At 46.5% G+C, this 15,000-nt stretch overlaps 2 protein-coding genes across 2 annotated transcripts; both read left to right on the top strand.

Annotated features, from left to right (window-relative positions):
• Positions 1 to 612: 612 nt before the first annotated feature.
• Positions 613 to 2,657, top strand: olig2 (oligodendrocyte lineage transcription factor 2). The gene is made up of 2 exons (XM_027026288.3): positions 613 to 749; positions 994 to 2,657. The coding sequence occupies exon 2, from the start codon at positions 1,036 to 1,038 to the stop codon at positions 1,855 to 1,857; it is 822 nt and encodes a 273-aa protein (XP_026882089.1). The 5' UTR covers positions 613 to 749; positions 994 to 1,035; the 3' UTR covers positions 1,858 to 2,657.
• A 7,854-nt stretch (positions 2,658 to 10,511) lies between these two features.
• On the top strand, positions 10,512 to 12,091 carry olig1 (oligodendrocyte transcription factor 1). The gene has a single exon (XM_027026289.3). It carries the CDS (start codon positions 11,022 to 11,024, stop codon positions 11,754 to 11,756), a length of 735 nt encoding a protein of 244 aa, XP_026882090.1. The 5' UTR covers positions 10,512 to 11,021; the 3' UTR covers positions 11,757 to 12,091.
• The last annotated feature ends 2,909 nt before the right edge of the window (positions 12,092 to 15,000 follow it).

The raw sequence follows: 15,000 nt of genomic DNA, 5'->3' as shown, positions 1-15,000 counted from the left end.
CTTATTCTAAAGTTGGCCTAGTTGGCAGTATCCTGTGTCCAAAAATAAGCGCGCATGATACAGATTACACATGTGGACTACACGATTAACTTTACTTAATTTATCAGTTTGCTTGTTTGATTGGTTGATTGATTTAGCATTTATACTGTTTTTGTTCATCTTTTTGAATTTTAAAGTGGACTGTTTAATTATGCTATTGTGTTTTTTGCTTTACTGACTATCAAATGTATTCAAAATCGAATGACTTGTGCTGCAACTCCAATTACCTGGAGTATCTAGTCAGTAACATCGTGTTTGCTGTTTTTTTTTTCAGACAGCAGTTTGTGTTTGACCTGTTTTATGTACCATAGAGAGGGCTTATGTATCGCTCGACTAACTTTAATGACTGATTCCACGGTCTGTCGATCTGATGGCTCGTAATCTACACCAACCAGTGCGCTACAAGGTTGCCATATGCGGAATGTGTCTAATTTAGTTAATGAAGCCTCGTTTCTTTGTAATGACATCAGATTTGAAGACTCCCACCCCCGCTAGCCTCCTCCCTTCTCCACCGTTCGCAGGGAGCCCATTGGTTCTTGACGAACTGTCGGAAAAGCGGTGACATTGTCCTGTTTACTTGCCCCAGGTGGCGGGGGTCCACTATAAAACGCTCGCGTCACTCCCGGCCGTGCCAAACACGCCGTCACGACTGATCTGGAATAACAAGTGAATTCTTCAAGCCACGCTTGCAGACAGTACGCCCGCTTTCGGTAAGTTCAGAAACGTTTGCAGAAGGGAAAGTTTGAAAATCGAGCATGAATACAATTGGATATAATTTTTTTTGCATAAATTAGTCTTAAAAATCTCTCGACACGTTCATTCCTATTTAGTAAACTTTTTGAAAACTTTGGGCTGTTTCTGAGTTTTGCCGTTAGTTTGGGAATTAATTTACAATGCTCTATATAAGACAGCCTGCATGGTTCCAAAATGTTAGTCTTTACCTTCATTCTATAGGCACTGGCCAGATCTAGTGATACTAGAGTTGAAGCGAGAAGCATGGACTCCGACACGAGCCGAGTTTCCAGTCGACCCTCTTCTCCAGAAGGAGACGACCTGTTCCTGTCCGCCGTGAAGAAATCGGTGGGCTTCTCCGGAGCCGTATCCTCCACACAAAGCGACTCCCCGCCCGAATTAGGCACCGACATGCGGGGTCTCTCGAGCAGCGACGAGAGCGGGCTCGGGTTGAAGATGTTCTCCAAGAAGGACCGAAAACTTTTGTCCGAGAGCGAGCTTCAGAGCATACGCCTCAAGATCAACAGCCGCGAGAGGAAGCGCATGCACGACCTGAACATTGCCATGGACGGCCTTCGCGAAGTTATGCCGTACGCGCACGGGCCCTCTGTCCGCAAACTCTCCAAGATAGCGACGTTGCTTCTCGCGCGTAACTACATCCTCATGTTGAGCAATTCTCTGGAGGAGATGAAACGGCTTGTCAGCGAGATCTACGGCGGTGGCAGCGGCAGTCATCACGCGGGTTTCCACCCGTCTGCTTGTGGCACTCTGACGCACGCGGCAGCTCCGTTGCCCGGTCACCCCGCTGTGTCTCATGCGTCCCATCCGGTTCACCACCCGCTGCTCCCACCGGCCGTCTCCACCGCCGCTTCACTTACTGCGCCGGGTCTCTCAGCCGTGGCGTCGGTAAGACCACATCACGGACTTCTAAAAGCACCCTCGGCCGGCGCGGGCCCTCTCGGTTCGGGTTTCCAGCACTGGGGCACGGGAATGCCGTGTCCGTGCAGCATGTGTCAGGTCCCGCCGCCTCACGTGTCGGGGATGAGTTCTGTCAGCATGCCACGGCTGGCAAGCGATTCAAAATGACTCGAACTTCTCACGATGGGAAAATGTACATTTAGAGACGATGAATAAAATCGGCGCTGGTGGTTTGGTACAGACTTGTAGCCTTCATCGTAGTCATCTGCTTTGTCTTCGGGAAAAAAAATGGTTCGGTGAGGTCTGAGAGTACTGATTAAAAGATGAGCGGATCGGTGATACTAACATAGATTTTCTAATAAGTTAGCTAAAGTAGATATTCCACGCGTAACCTTCTGTATTAGGTTATCATGTTTGTGAACATGGCGTATAAACGTTTAGTAACTGTTCAGCGACGTCTCCAACATTTCTTTTCTTCCTGTAAATCTCCAGAATTAGAAAAAAAGAGCAGTTCCGTTTGTTTCTTATTGAAAGAGCAAACTTAAAAACAAATCCCGAACAATTGGTAAAAGTGTAACTATGTAAATATGTAGAGCGTTTGTACAGTATGACAGATTTTATATTGGGTCTAGAATTAAGCCAAGGTTGAGGTGAGCTTGGAATTTGTTTACCAAGCGCTGTCAGTAACTGGAATCGTATTGCACCTGTTCGCCCCTCTTCTCTCTCTCTCTCTCTCTCTCTCTCTCTCTCTCTCTCTCTCTCTCTCTCTCTCTCTCTCTCTCTCGTTTCATTTGTTTTGTTGTTTTTGTTTTTTTTACCATGTCACTGACCGACGCAATGAATGATCATCTTTTATTTTTTTATAAAAGTGCGAAACGATATTTATTTACTTATTTTCGGCGGAATTTTCACATGAATGAGAACTGTGTTGGAATTGTAAATGTAGTTAAAATAAAAAGTTTAAATGAGTCGTTCTATCTGTTTCTCTTTTTTTTTTCATTCATGGAACTAACGGAGGCATCATCCAACTCTACAACGTCCTGTCTTCACATTTACCTTACGAATCGTTATTCATATTTGCCTTCAGTTTTTACTTCACTGACATTAAAAACTGTCCTGTGTATTTGTTATCAAAAACCTACTACAGCTATTCAGTGTCGGCCACACCTATGCCTTAGCCAGGCTACACACGTTTGCAGTTCCGTTATGAGTTAGTTAAAACATATCCTACCGGTACGTATGGAGTTAAGTATATGATGATTTACGATTCTCGATTCAAACAATATGTTTAGACGTTACTGCACCGGTTTATGTCATCTGAGTAACTGCAATCACATTGTCATTTGTCGAAAAGCTCTTCGAAAGCACATCATCAACAAATCTTAGTTCCGTTCCTTGAAATTTACTCCAGTATGTAGCCAACTGTAATTTACAGATTAGATTATTATTATTAATCATAGTGCTGAAAATAATTAAATGCTTTTTGAGTTCATTCGTTTAAATATTGCTGTGTAACCTAAAAAAACCTTGAAGACTGTATACAATAATAGCAAAATTGAAACTATATTAATCCAAGGAAAAATCCCGCAGAACGAACGTAACATTTTATTGTTCAAGACCTGCAAATAGATGTTTGTATCTAAACAACGGTAGATTTTATACAGAAGTAGCTTTAGATCACATTATTAGCCAAATAAATTATATAAAAAAGAAATAATTATGTGCACAACTTGATACATAGGCCTATAATATTGCATCTTTGCAGAAACAGAGGGAGAAGAAGAGGAACAATCACAACGATAATATTATTATTAATAATAATAACAATAATAATATATGATTATTGTTGTTATTATTATTATTATAATCTTCGCGATGAACATAACTTATTTCACTCTTCACTTGCTGTTATATGAATTCACTTGTACCTTATGATGAACTAAATACGATAGCATTACTGTACTCATTTTAAAAATGGATTAAAAACTTTATTTCTTACCCACTTATGGCCCACGTCAAACTTTATTTGAGCATTTGCAAGTTTGTTCGCAAGCATCCTGTTTAGTCGTAAATTAATATGGACCTGAATTATTTAGACACGATCTTAGTAAATTGTATTTAATGTAACCAGAAAAAAAGGCAAATAGAACAATACTGTTGATTTAAAGCTCTAAAAAGGTCATTTAGTTCAAAGGCAGACAACAGAATATTTGAATTCTTGATATGCAAAGTATGCGGAGGCGCGCTAACCAATGGGCAGAGTAAACGGTAAACTACAGTAGAATACATAACTAAACGACAGCAGCTGGAGGCCAGATTTTTCGCTCTGTTGCAAGGTTTTTCAAGGGCCTTTGGAGTTGGAACGATATGGAGCAAACCTGGTGTCTGAATATTCATATTTATTGCCCCCCCCCCCCCCCCCCCTCTAGGCTATGTTTCAGAATTTTGAATATATTACTTTTTGAGGAATTCGAACGACAAAAAGTCCTACAAAATCAAGAGCACACTAAGTCTGAGTGAGGGCACCGTGTGTTTTGTGAGGTGCATAACGTAGATTATGATCTGATAATTTAAACATTTAAGAATATTTGATTTCAGTGTGCTATGTACACGTTGAACGGGTACAGTTATAATCGTTAAGTCCTATGGCTAAAAATTTATTTATTTGTTTTGTCTGTGCGCGCTTCAGAATAGGACTTGGAAAAGATGTTCAACTAAATTACCGATGACCCAACGGCAAAGCAACAAACAAACCAAAGAAGACCAACACCGACCAATAAGTTTATCTTGCTTTTTGTCATTATACCCAAAGCCCCTTGATAGTCCTAAAGCGCCTGGACACCTTCAAATACTAATTTAACAGACATATTGCTAACCTAAAGCCAATACAGGGAGAGACCAACCATAAACATATTACTAAACATGTGAACTTCGCACTTCGTTTGACTCAAAAATCGAGTTAAATAAAAGTAAACAGGCTGCTAAATGTCTTGTCTTTCTTTTCAAACATCTGCTTGTTAGCGATCTTGGCCGCCTAGCCCATTTGCTCTGCGGAAAATGCAATTACCCCGAAAGGTAATGAGAATTACACGCTATCACGTTTCCAAATTAATCAGCGTGCACGTCCCCCGCCGCCCCGCCGCACGCGGCCCCGCCTTAATCACGGTTCTCGCGCCTGAAAAGCCGCTAATAGGCCGCACTGCTAATTAACCGCCTAAACGCGCGGGCCAACGTGGGCAAAACCGCGTTACGCCAAAAGTGCGCAATTATCAGTAATGAAACAGCATTTTACGGATTAAAAGAGTGAGAACAAACTGAGAATATTTGATTATGGAAATGCGTGGGTGGTTTTTTTTTTTTTTTTTGAGGAAATGGTGCCCTGACAGGCTTGACCCGCGTTAATTATTATGTGAGTGAAGGTGATTATGTGTGAACAGTACAGTAATTGCTGCCGTTATGACAGCATAGCATGGCAGGGCGGTTAGGTCTACATTAAGGGATTTAGTTGTTTTACACCAAAGGTCTCACAAGGAGTTGTGGAGGTTTGCTGGTTTCCCTAAATTTCGCAGAGCTTTCTCCCTCAACTTGTCTCATTATTTTTAACCAGTGTTAAAGACCTGAGCGGACCGAACAAAATAGACTTGTAAGATCATGTCTAAACACATTGTTTGTTCTTAACATCAGCTGCCTATTTTACATAAAACCGTTAAGTAGATCTTTATGTCATAGTAAACATTAGACATAATCAGCAGTAAATATAGTAAACACTGCAAACAAATGGAGGACTTGACAGACTTCATCACTGGGGAAAGTCAGTCACTACCAAAATCAATAATCCAACTTTTCTTAAACTCATGACTTGAATATTCATGATATATCTTCTCTATCCCTTATTCACTCTCTTCTCTCTCTCTCACTCTCTCACTCTGTTACACTTACATCTTACTCCTATTTCTAAATCCCCTGGTTCAGTCCAGATGCAGGCCTTTTTAGACACAGACACTGCCTTGTGTTGGCACAAAGGATTACGCCAAGAGGATTGGAGCCGTGCATCAAAGGTGGCGCAAAAAACACCAGAATGAAAGAAAGAAAAAAACCCAGAAATAAACAAACAGAAAGCAGTGCGTCTGAAACCGCGAAAGACAGAAAGACGGAGCGAGAGTGACAGAGCGATGGAGAGGATGAGAGAGAGAGGATTATCCGTTCAGGGTGCGGTTGTGCAGTTTCACTCTAACTGTTCATTACGATTCTGTGATGCGCTTGATTTATTCACCATCCTTACTGCCGGTGCCGTACAGTCGACCCACGGCCATGCCAAGAAACCATCACAGGCTGCGAGGGTTTGAGCGTCCTGGTGGGGGTCGTTACAGTAGCCATATGAGAGCTCCTCTCCCCCGGGAGGACCAAGACTTCTCCTCTTCATCTGTTCTTTATTAAGTAGCACATGGCACTGGCTGAAGGATCTGAACGCTGCTAAAACGTGTGAATTTTTGTGCGCTGTTAAAAGGTAGAGTAGGTTTTAAATGGATAACATTAAATGAGTATATGTATGTGTGTGGGGGTGTCTATGTGTGTGAGTGTGTGTGTGTATGCATAGGGTGTGTGTGTGTGGGTGGGGGGGGGGGGGGGGTTGTATGTGTGCGAGGGGAGGGATGCGGGGGTGGTAGGTCCTAAACAAGGGTAGTTTGTGCATCCAAAAGTCTATGATCCAAAGCTGATGAACTCCCATATAGGTTGGATTAATGTGTTTATTGTAAGACTCAAAGACACAAAGACAGATGGAGAAGGAAAGGAATGTATAAGAGAAAGAAGGAGAGCTGGCCATTGAGAGTGTTTGAGCAGTTAGAGAAAGAGGAGATAATCCTATAAGAGTGAATTCTTGGATATTCATGACCGGCCGTGTGTGGACACTGTGTGAAAAGAGAACACAGCATGGACACAACGTAACATCAAAGATGTGTGTGCGTGTGTGTGTGTGTGTGTGTGTGTGTGTATGTTACTAGACTTTTATTTGTGGTTGGCTGTCTGAAACCAGTCAGAGTGGAAATGATCTGATGGATGATCATGCCTCCCCCAGAGAAGCTGCACTGTGTGTGTGTGTGTGTGTGTGTGTGTGTGTGTGTGTGTGTGTGTGTGAGGAGGAGGAGAGAGACAGAAAGTGTGTGTGTCAGATGAGTTTTGTTTATGTTGAAATCCGATCTTTTTCAAGCATATGCCTCATTCTATCCCTGTGGGTATACACACTCTAACCTTTATGACCCTAAATTACATTGCTTCTAACTTTGATACTAACTACTTTTCTGGGCTTTCCACACCATCATCAATGTTTTATTTCCTCCTCATTCGCACACACATGCAGAGACATATAGATATTCTGAGAGAAAATTGTTACTGAAATGTATGAGTTCACTATTTGTGTAAGTTTGCGTGTTGTGATTCCTTCATGATGGAGAAGTTTATTATCACTCCACTTATTTGTGCCATTCATCTTCACTCATTTCCATGTCAGTTAGAGTCTGATAATCTAAAACTCATCTAAGCAACCTGCTTCTAACAAAGTTTCGACCACCTCGTACTACTATTCAAACAGCCTATAGTTTTCACTGCGAAAATGATCGTTTTACTCATCGCCATGAAAATGGCGTAACGTTGTGCTTAATAAAGAGCTTGCTACATATTCAGGGGTAAAAGCTCCAAATTCGGAGTCACTGATGCCATATGTAATCAAGCCCCTCCCATTTCCTCTTTCGCCGTGATCTTGACTGTGGACGTGGCATGTGTGTGATTCCCCTTTCAGGCTGGTTTGTCCTATTCAACGCTGGATTGCTTTGCTGCTCTCAACTGTGCAGGCATCTCCTTTCATCACTCATCCTCTTGTTGCTTGTTACTCCATCACTACACCATGCCCCCTCATCCATCATATCCCAGAAGCTATCGCTCTTCTATTACAACCCCTAACACACACACACACACACACACACACACACAGAGACACAGGCACACGCACACGCGCACGCACACACAGACACATAAAACATACAAAAGGGACTTTATTAGAAGGTGGGGTCGAGACAGGCCTTGTGCGGTGGCTATGCGGCTGTGTTGTAGAGGGCTGAAGATTCATCACTGTCACAGAGAGGGTGAAGGGCTGTCTGACTGCAGGAAACTTCTTGATCTCTCCATATGGCCTCTTCACAGCAGCTTAGAACAGAAGAGCAAGTTACACGGAAACTTGTAGGACCATATCCTCAAAATGTGTGCTTATCAGAGAACAAAATATGTTTGTACTTGGGGTGGAAATGTAGCACATATTCTGGCGACAAGTACATGAGAAAACGAAGCACCCGAGACCATCCTTCGATCCCAGAAGACGTCCACCTCTGATGATGCGTCGTGCTGGAGCTCTGCTCTTGCATGCACATGCTCTGTGAGCTGAGAGAGTGCGCTCATTAGCGAAACATGACACATCCAGCAGCTGTCAGTGAGCAGTTAGTGACAGTTATAATCAGTGTGTCTGCAGGCCTGCCTGTGTGTGTGTGTGTGTGTGTGTGTGTGTGTGTGTGTGTGCATTTAGAGAATCAGTTTCAACTCTAAACAGCCATGACCGATGGCAAGCGTGTGACAGCGGGTTTTGATTCGGGATTTGTCGTGTGGCCGATGCTTTGGCCATGTGGACAAAAGACCTGCAGAGTGATGCTCCGTCTGAGCGGCCTTGATCACTGCACAGGCCGACCTTTCCCAGAGCATGCTGGGAGCCATAATACCCAGCTTTCAGTCCATTGGTTCCGCCCTATTAACAGCTTGTAATCTTCTCATAGCTGTGGCCCTGCGCCCACAGCCTCATGGCTAACTGAAAGTGCTGACTCCTCAACTCCCCAGATATCATCCCCCACCGCCCCTCCACACTCGCACACACTCTTTCCCCCAATCTGTACCCCTCATCCCTCGATTGAAAGCTCCTTTTTTTTCCCCGCCACGCCTGACTTTGAGGGCCCCTGCACCTGTCTCTCCTCAGGGTTGCAAGCGGGAGGATATAGTTGTTGACATCTGTTAATTTCTCATTAGAACGCGGCTTTATGCAGGTTTTCCGGTGCGAGAGACAGCTCGGCGTAGCGCGCCGTCCGGCCACAAGCCGGACAAGGTCCGGCCAGCCGGCAGCGGCGAACACGTGGACGACGTTCGGCAGACGCTCCGCGATGGCGCCGGCCGGCCGATGAATATGGAAACAGCTGGTCCCTGTTCCTCCGCCAATGAGCTGCAGCGTGTTCTCTGCTTTGACCTTTCAGATGGTGAAAAGAGAGTTTGTAGTGCGGGCTGTCAAACTTGTGCGGTTAGCTGAACTTGTTTGTTTGTTTGTTTGAATTGGGTAATTAAACTAAGTGGGCCTTTGAGGCCATATGTGCTGAACCGTTATCTGAACTCCACCAGATTTTGAAACGTATGCAGTGTAAGTAAAAGTAAGCAGCTGAATTCAGTCGGTCTCCCATTTTAAAGGCCCCGTCAGGACAGGCTGCAAATGGAAGGCCAGTACTTGGTACTGGAACACTAGAGCTTTCTGGACAGTGGGGTTACCCTTAAAAGATGCTCTGAACCTATAAGCTCAGAGGTGATTCTGCGCTTGTGAGTAGCCATAACGTACTTTTCAGTTATAGTGCATATTGCACTATAAAAAAATAACATGGAAAGATATTGGACTATGAAAGTCTGAACATTGTGAAACTGAGTTTAGAATATCTCTTTTCTCTGTGCGCGTTTGTCTGTTTGTGTGTCTGTGTGTGTGTGTGTGTGTGTGTGTGAGAGAGAGAGGGAGAGAGGGAGAGAGAGAGATGTCTGGGGGTCGGGGGTTACATTTGTATGGACACTTGTCTGATAGAGACAGAAGGGAAGATGCCAGGGCTAGCCAAGCCCTGTGCACCCAGGCGTGCGGTAATGTTTAATGGGGTCCACAGGAAACAGGCGCGGTGTGAATGAGCTGATTGAAGCTCCAGGTGCAGATCCAGAGATTCAGCTCAGGGCTGGCCAGCTTGGCCCAGGCGGAGTGCACCCAGGACCCCACAAAGACAGCCCTCATCCCCCTGCCTGGCTCCACCGGGCCCTGCCCCACTCCAGCCTTGTCATAAAGGCCCACGGAGGCAGCGGGTGCTGGGGGCAGGGGTACGGATGTGATCCCCCCCGAAACCACACCGCCCCATTCAGCCCCCGCAAGCTGGAAGGAAGGGCAGGGAGGTGGGAGGTGCTGTGCGGGGCGGGTGGACACCAGGTTCTTTCTTCGTCTCTTTTTCATCTCCTCTCGGCGTCTCTGTCACAGTGCAGGTGTCCCTTTCTGGCCTCTGCCTCTCTCCTTCTTTCTGTTTCTCTTTCTTTTCACCACACACACACACACACACACACACACACACACACACAGACACACACACACACACACACACCGCTGACAAACATCCCAGCTCTAATCCATCACAGGCTCGTAGGAACAGACACACACGCACACACACATATACATACGCACATAATACTGGCAGGTTGTGTTCTGTTACCCTGCAGGTGCCTGGCATGGTGATTGCTCTTTTAATGCACTTTCTCTTTCCTGTCTCTGCCTGTGTATGAGAGACAGTGTGTGTGTGTGTGTGTGTGTGTGTGTGTGTGTGTGTGTGTGTGTGTGTGTGTGTGTGTGTGGTGGGGGGTGGGGTGCCTCGATACTATTCACAAGTCCGGGAACACCAGTTGCTATAATTTCCCCACCCTATGCATCCTTTCAGGAAAAAAAGAAAAAAAACAGAGCTTCACATCTCTTGCATGGCATCCATTTGTCTCTCTCTCTGTAACTTCCTCCCAGGGGCAGGTTCATAGACAGAATGTCAAAAAAGAACGTGACTGTTTTATATGTGCTTGCATGTAGGAGGGAGAGTGAGAGAGAGAGAGAGAGAGAGAGAGAGAGAGAGTGTTAATTATAACATTAGATCAATACCCATCTTCTCATCCTCATTTGCTCTCTATGGTCCATGAGTGTGGTCCGCTCAGAGAAAGACAGACTGTGTGACGGTGTAGAGCTGCATAAAGGACATACTTGAAGACAGACCTACCAGCCATCATCAGCCAGGGGAACTGTGGGATACGGAAGACCAACTTTTATACTGCTATTGGTTCTTGAGCGATTTGTAACAGTTCTGGCTGAAACCACTGAGCTGGGAACCAAGAGTTCATCGGGAGGAACTGAACAGCTCTCTGTGGTCTAGCTGTGGATGGCACTTTAGCGAGCGGATCCTTGGTCTGGTCTGTGGCGGACGTGTGGATTCGAGCAGCTGCCTGTGAGACCTGCACAGCACAGCAGCATGCAGCCTGCTTCTGCCCTCAGATGCAAGGAGCAAAGAGAGGGATCTTTGCAGCAGCTCATGCCCAGATCAGTGAGGGTTGCTGGGACTGCAGGATTAGGAGGATCGGGCTCCAGCGCTGGGGGCCTCCAGGTGCCCCACAGACACCCGAAACTCCCCCGGGAGCTCAGCCTGGAGGAACAGCAGGAGCTGAGGCGCAAAATTAACAGCCGGGAGCGCAAGAGGATGCAAGACCTTAACTTAGCCATGGACGCGCTACGGGAGGTGATGGTGCCTTACTCTTCCTCTCCCTCTTCATCGTCAGGTGGAGGCGGGGGGCTACAGCACCCTTATCTTCCCCCTGGGGCTTCTCCGAATGGCCGCCGCCTCTCCAAGATCTCCACCCTGGTGCTGGCCCGCAACTACATCCTCCTGCTCGGCTCCTCCCTCCAGGAAATGAGGCGGTTGCTGGGTGAGGTCAGCATCGGGGCGGGCGTTGGAGGGACTGGGCCACGCCTGCTCCTGGCCGGAGGCTGGCCGTTCCTTGCGGGGCCAGGACAGCTTCTGCTGACCCCCCCCGAGCAGCAGCTTGGTCCGGCCAAGTGCTCTCCGCTGCCGTTGAATGGTCCCCCAGCCCTGGAGGAGACCACGGCGTGGAGCTCAGAGGGGTCTGCAGCAACCCCACTTTGCCCATGCGGGGCATGTAGGGTACCCCGAGTACTGCATGTCCAACCTACATCACGCTTCCCAAAATGAGTCCAGAACATTATCGAGAGGACATTAATAATTCCAGCCCTCAAAAATTGTTGTATTATTTTTCTTCTGTGTTTTTGTTTCTTTTCTTGTTATTTGATTTTAGACCCTGTGACAATTTTTTATTGGATTACTACTATGTGTATATGTCATACCAAAATAGCAAAATACATTGAATGATATTTCGAAATTTCAAAATCTTTGTCTAATTTGGTGAAATAGACTCAAGGTACTACTTGGAAAATGTTGTGCAAAGATACACAACACATTTCACAAAATGGAATTTTTTATTATTGTCGTCAATCGCAGCAGAATAAAAGCAGTTTCCGAGGAAATAACGGCTATGTTTGTGAGTGTGTGTGTGTGTGTGCTTGTTTCTCACTCCTCTAAGTGAATGTGCGACCCAGCAGATTGAAATAATTACTGGGAGCCTCTCCATGCAAAGTGGAGGGCGGCTTCCAGAAGCGCAGCGCCGCCCTCCCTGCCGCTGGTCCTGCTTCTTTACCCCACCTCAAACTCCCATTCAGTCCCGCCAAACAAACCCTGACATCAAAACCCGTCCCCGTAATTACTCCGCTCGCCTTCTCGTCCTCCGCTCCGCCTCTCCCTCCCTCGCTCGGAGGGGTAAAGGAGCGTTTAGCCGGGCCGGTGCGCCGCGTGTTCATTGCGCTGCCCTCACAATGCGTTCAAACGCCCAGAAAATGTGTCGCCGTCAAAAGAGCTCAGCCCGCAAAACCAGAAACAACGCCAGACAGAACGCCCCCCCACGTCCCAGGACTCCAGCGAGCGGCGACCCTGGCGGTAAAGAGTAGCACCTCCCTCCCGCTCCCTCCTTTTCAAAGGACGCAGAAAAGAAGAGGCAGCGGTGAAAAGAAGACTGAGGCAGGTCTCTGATGATAATGCCCATCATAATCATAATAATAATGATAAAATAGTGGCGACGATTGGCTCGGCGGTAAGAGGGGGATTAGACCCCCTGAATGAACGAGGGCGGACAGCTGAAGGAGGGAGTCTGTTACCCATCGGGTTAGACAAAGAGAGAGGTAGATGCCATTAAGCAAGATTAAGGCTAATAGACCTTGATTTTCTTAAAGGGAAAGAAAAGGGTCCTGAAGTATCCAGGAGTAGGGAAGATCAAAGACGCTCTGTCTTGAGACCCCGCAAGAACACACACATGCATATGCACACTGACTTGGTGTTCTTTATATTTACATATAGCTGTCTTATGACTTGACTGGAAGTGGATTGCTGCACTAATTTTTACTCTTATTCACCTCAGCACAGAATCTCTCTCTCTCTCTCTCTCTCTCTCTCTCTCTCTCTCCCCCCCCCCCCCTCTAATGCCACAGTGCAGTATTGTCTGCGGGGTGTAGAGCTCTGCACTTTCTTTGTGCTCACGCTTTAAGTCATCAGTGGTGTGCAGTCCAGCCAAAACAAAGAGAAACAGAGCAGGAGAGAGCAGAACAGGGCTGTTCCATTGTGGAGCATGACGCGCCACCGTGGAACCGCAGAGCTCACTGATATACGACTAGCGACCTGCGTCTGCGTGCTACAGAGTAAACGCACGCAAACATATTACGCAAACCACAACGAGGGGGGGGGTGTCCGTGGCAATATTCATACAAACTTGAACCGTGCGTTTGTGCGTGTGTGCGTGCATGTGCGCGCGCGTGTGTGTGAGCATGCAAGCATGGCCTGAAGAGCGATCGAGGGCCATCCATCCTCGGCGGCGGGTGAAAGGATAAGGGTGAGGAGAGCTACACTCCTCCTTTCAGACCCTCCACACAGGCGGAGGATTTATCTTCCCTCGCTCCGGCCAGCTCTCCGGCATCACGATGACTTAGAGAGGGGGATATATCACCGATATATCACGCAGGCCAGCTCGCCAGACACCACCCCACATGTAGAGGAGAGCAGAGCACCAGCAGACACTTCTCCAACCGAACAGGTGAACTTGATAGGGAAGTTCTGATAAGATTACGGTCAAACTAAAGTCAAGGTCCTTGTTAAAATGAGAATCTTTCCCAGCGTGGCCCTGGAGTTCCCGCCTCCCTTACCACGTTCACATTCTCGGAGAAGTTACCTTTTGTCTCCTCTCTTCTCAGATTTTTCTCATAGTCATTGGGTGCTACGTGGGTAGTCTCAGGGATAGGAAATGCTGAGCAATAAATTTGAGCATGTTAGGGGCGAGTGGAGGCTGGCGGGGGTGGAGGGTTTGCCCCCGGTTCCCACCCCTCTTATTTATCTCTTTAACTTGGGCCTCCTGTAAGTCCCCCCAGAGTCCCGCCCACCTTTCTACAGCCCAGTTCGACCCACTATAGCCGGTCTGCTGTGCCTAGAAATGACCATTAACCCTCCACTCTGCTCCCACCCCTAATGCGCACACACACACACACACACACACACACACACACACACACACACAGGTTTCCATACCAGCTCTTCATTACCCCAAAGCCCCTGTGACTTGTGAGTGCTTCAGGGTGGCTTACCACGGGAAAAAGCTTGACCTAACACACACACCCACACGCTAAAAACAGTGACAATCAGTGTGTTATTAGTATTAAACTTATAATTTTCTCTTCTCAGTTAAAATTGTAGTTTCATATATTACATAGTAAATAAAGCTAAAAAGTAAAACTAAATCTGTAACTGTAGCATTGTTAAGATGAACCTGCTATAACACCAAGCTAACACTTAATAGTATTGTTTATTTAAATATTATGGAAACATTATAATGATATTTATGTAACCTATAGAGTTATTTAAATATTATGGGGCAATATAATAAAGTGATATCCCCGAGAACACGTACAGCATGTGATTTATGATAGTTTAGTTATCCAAAGAACTGTTTATAAGAAGCTAAAGTGTTTCAGTCTTCAAACTGTCTATTGAGTGAAGAGGAGAGCAAACATGCACACACACACACACACACACACACACACACACACACACACACACAAACGCGTAGCTTCTCGGGCATCTCTGTCGGCGTGGCAATGACCTGGTGGCTCCCAGTTTGACCCACTTCCCAGAGTCAGCCTGAGGGCAGGAATTCCAGTTAACACATCACAGATCCGGGTCTGCGTTCTCGCCCTCCCTGTGCTCCTTCTTGCCCCGCTCCTGCCCCGCTTCTGCCCCGGCCGCCCCGGCTGCGCGGCTGACAGCAAACAGGCCACTCTCCTCCTCTCGCCTGCTCTCCTCCTCTGTTCTCGCTCCTCTTTTCTTCCCTCTCTTTTCTGTT

Source organism: Electrophorus electricus, chromosome 9 (genome assembly GCF_041902795.1).
Source record: "Electrophorus electricus isolate QZ-2024a chromosome 9, ASM4190279v1, whole genome shotgun sequence".
Lineage (NCBI taxonomy): Eukaryota > Metazoa > Chordata > Actinopteri > Gymnotiformes > Gymnotidae > Electrophorus > Electrophorus electricus.
Note: the sequence above shows the minus strand (reverse complement) of the source record. Positions and strands in the feature narration are given on the sequence as shown.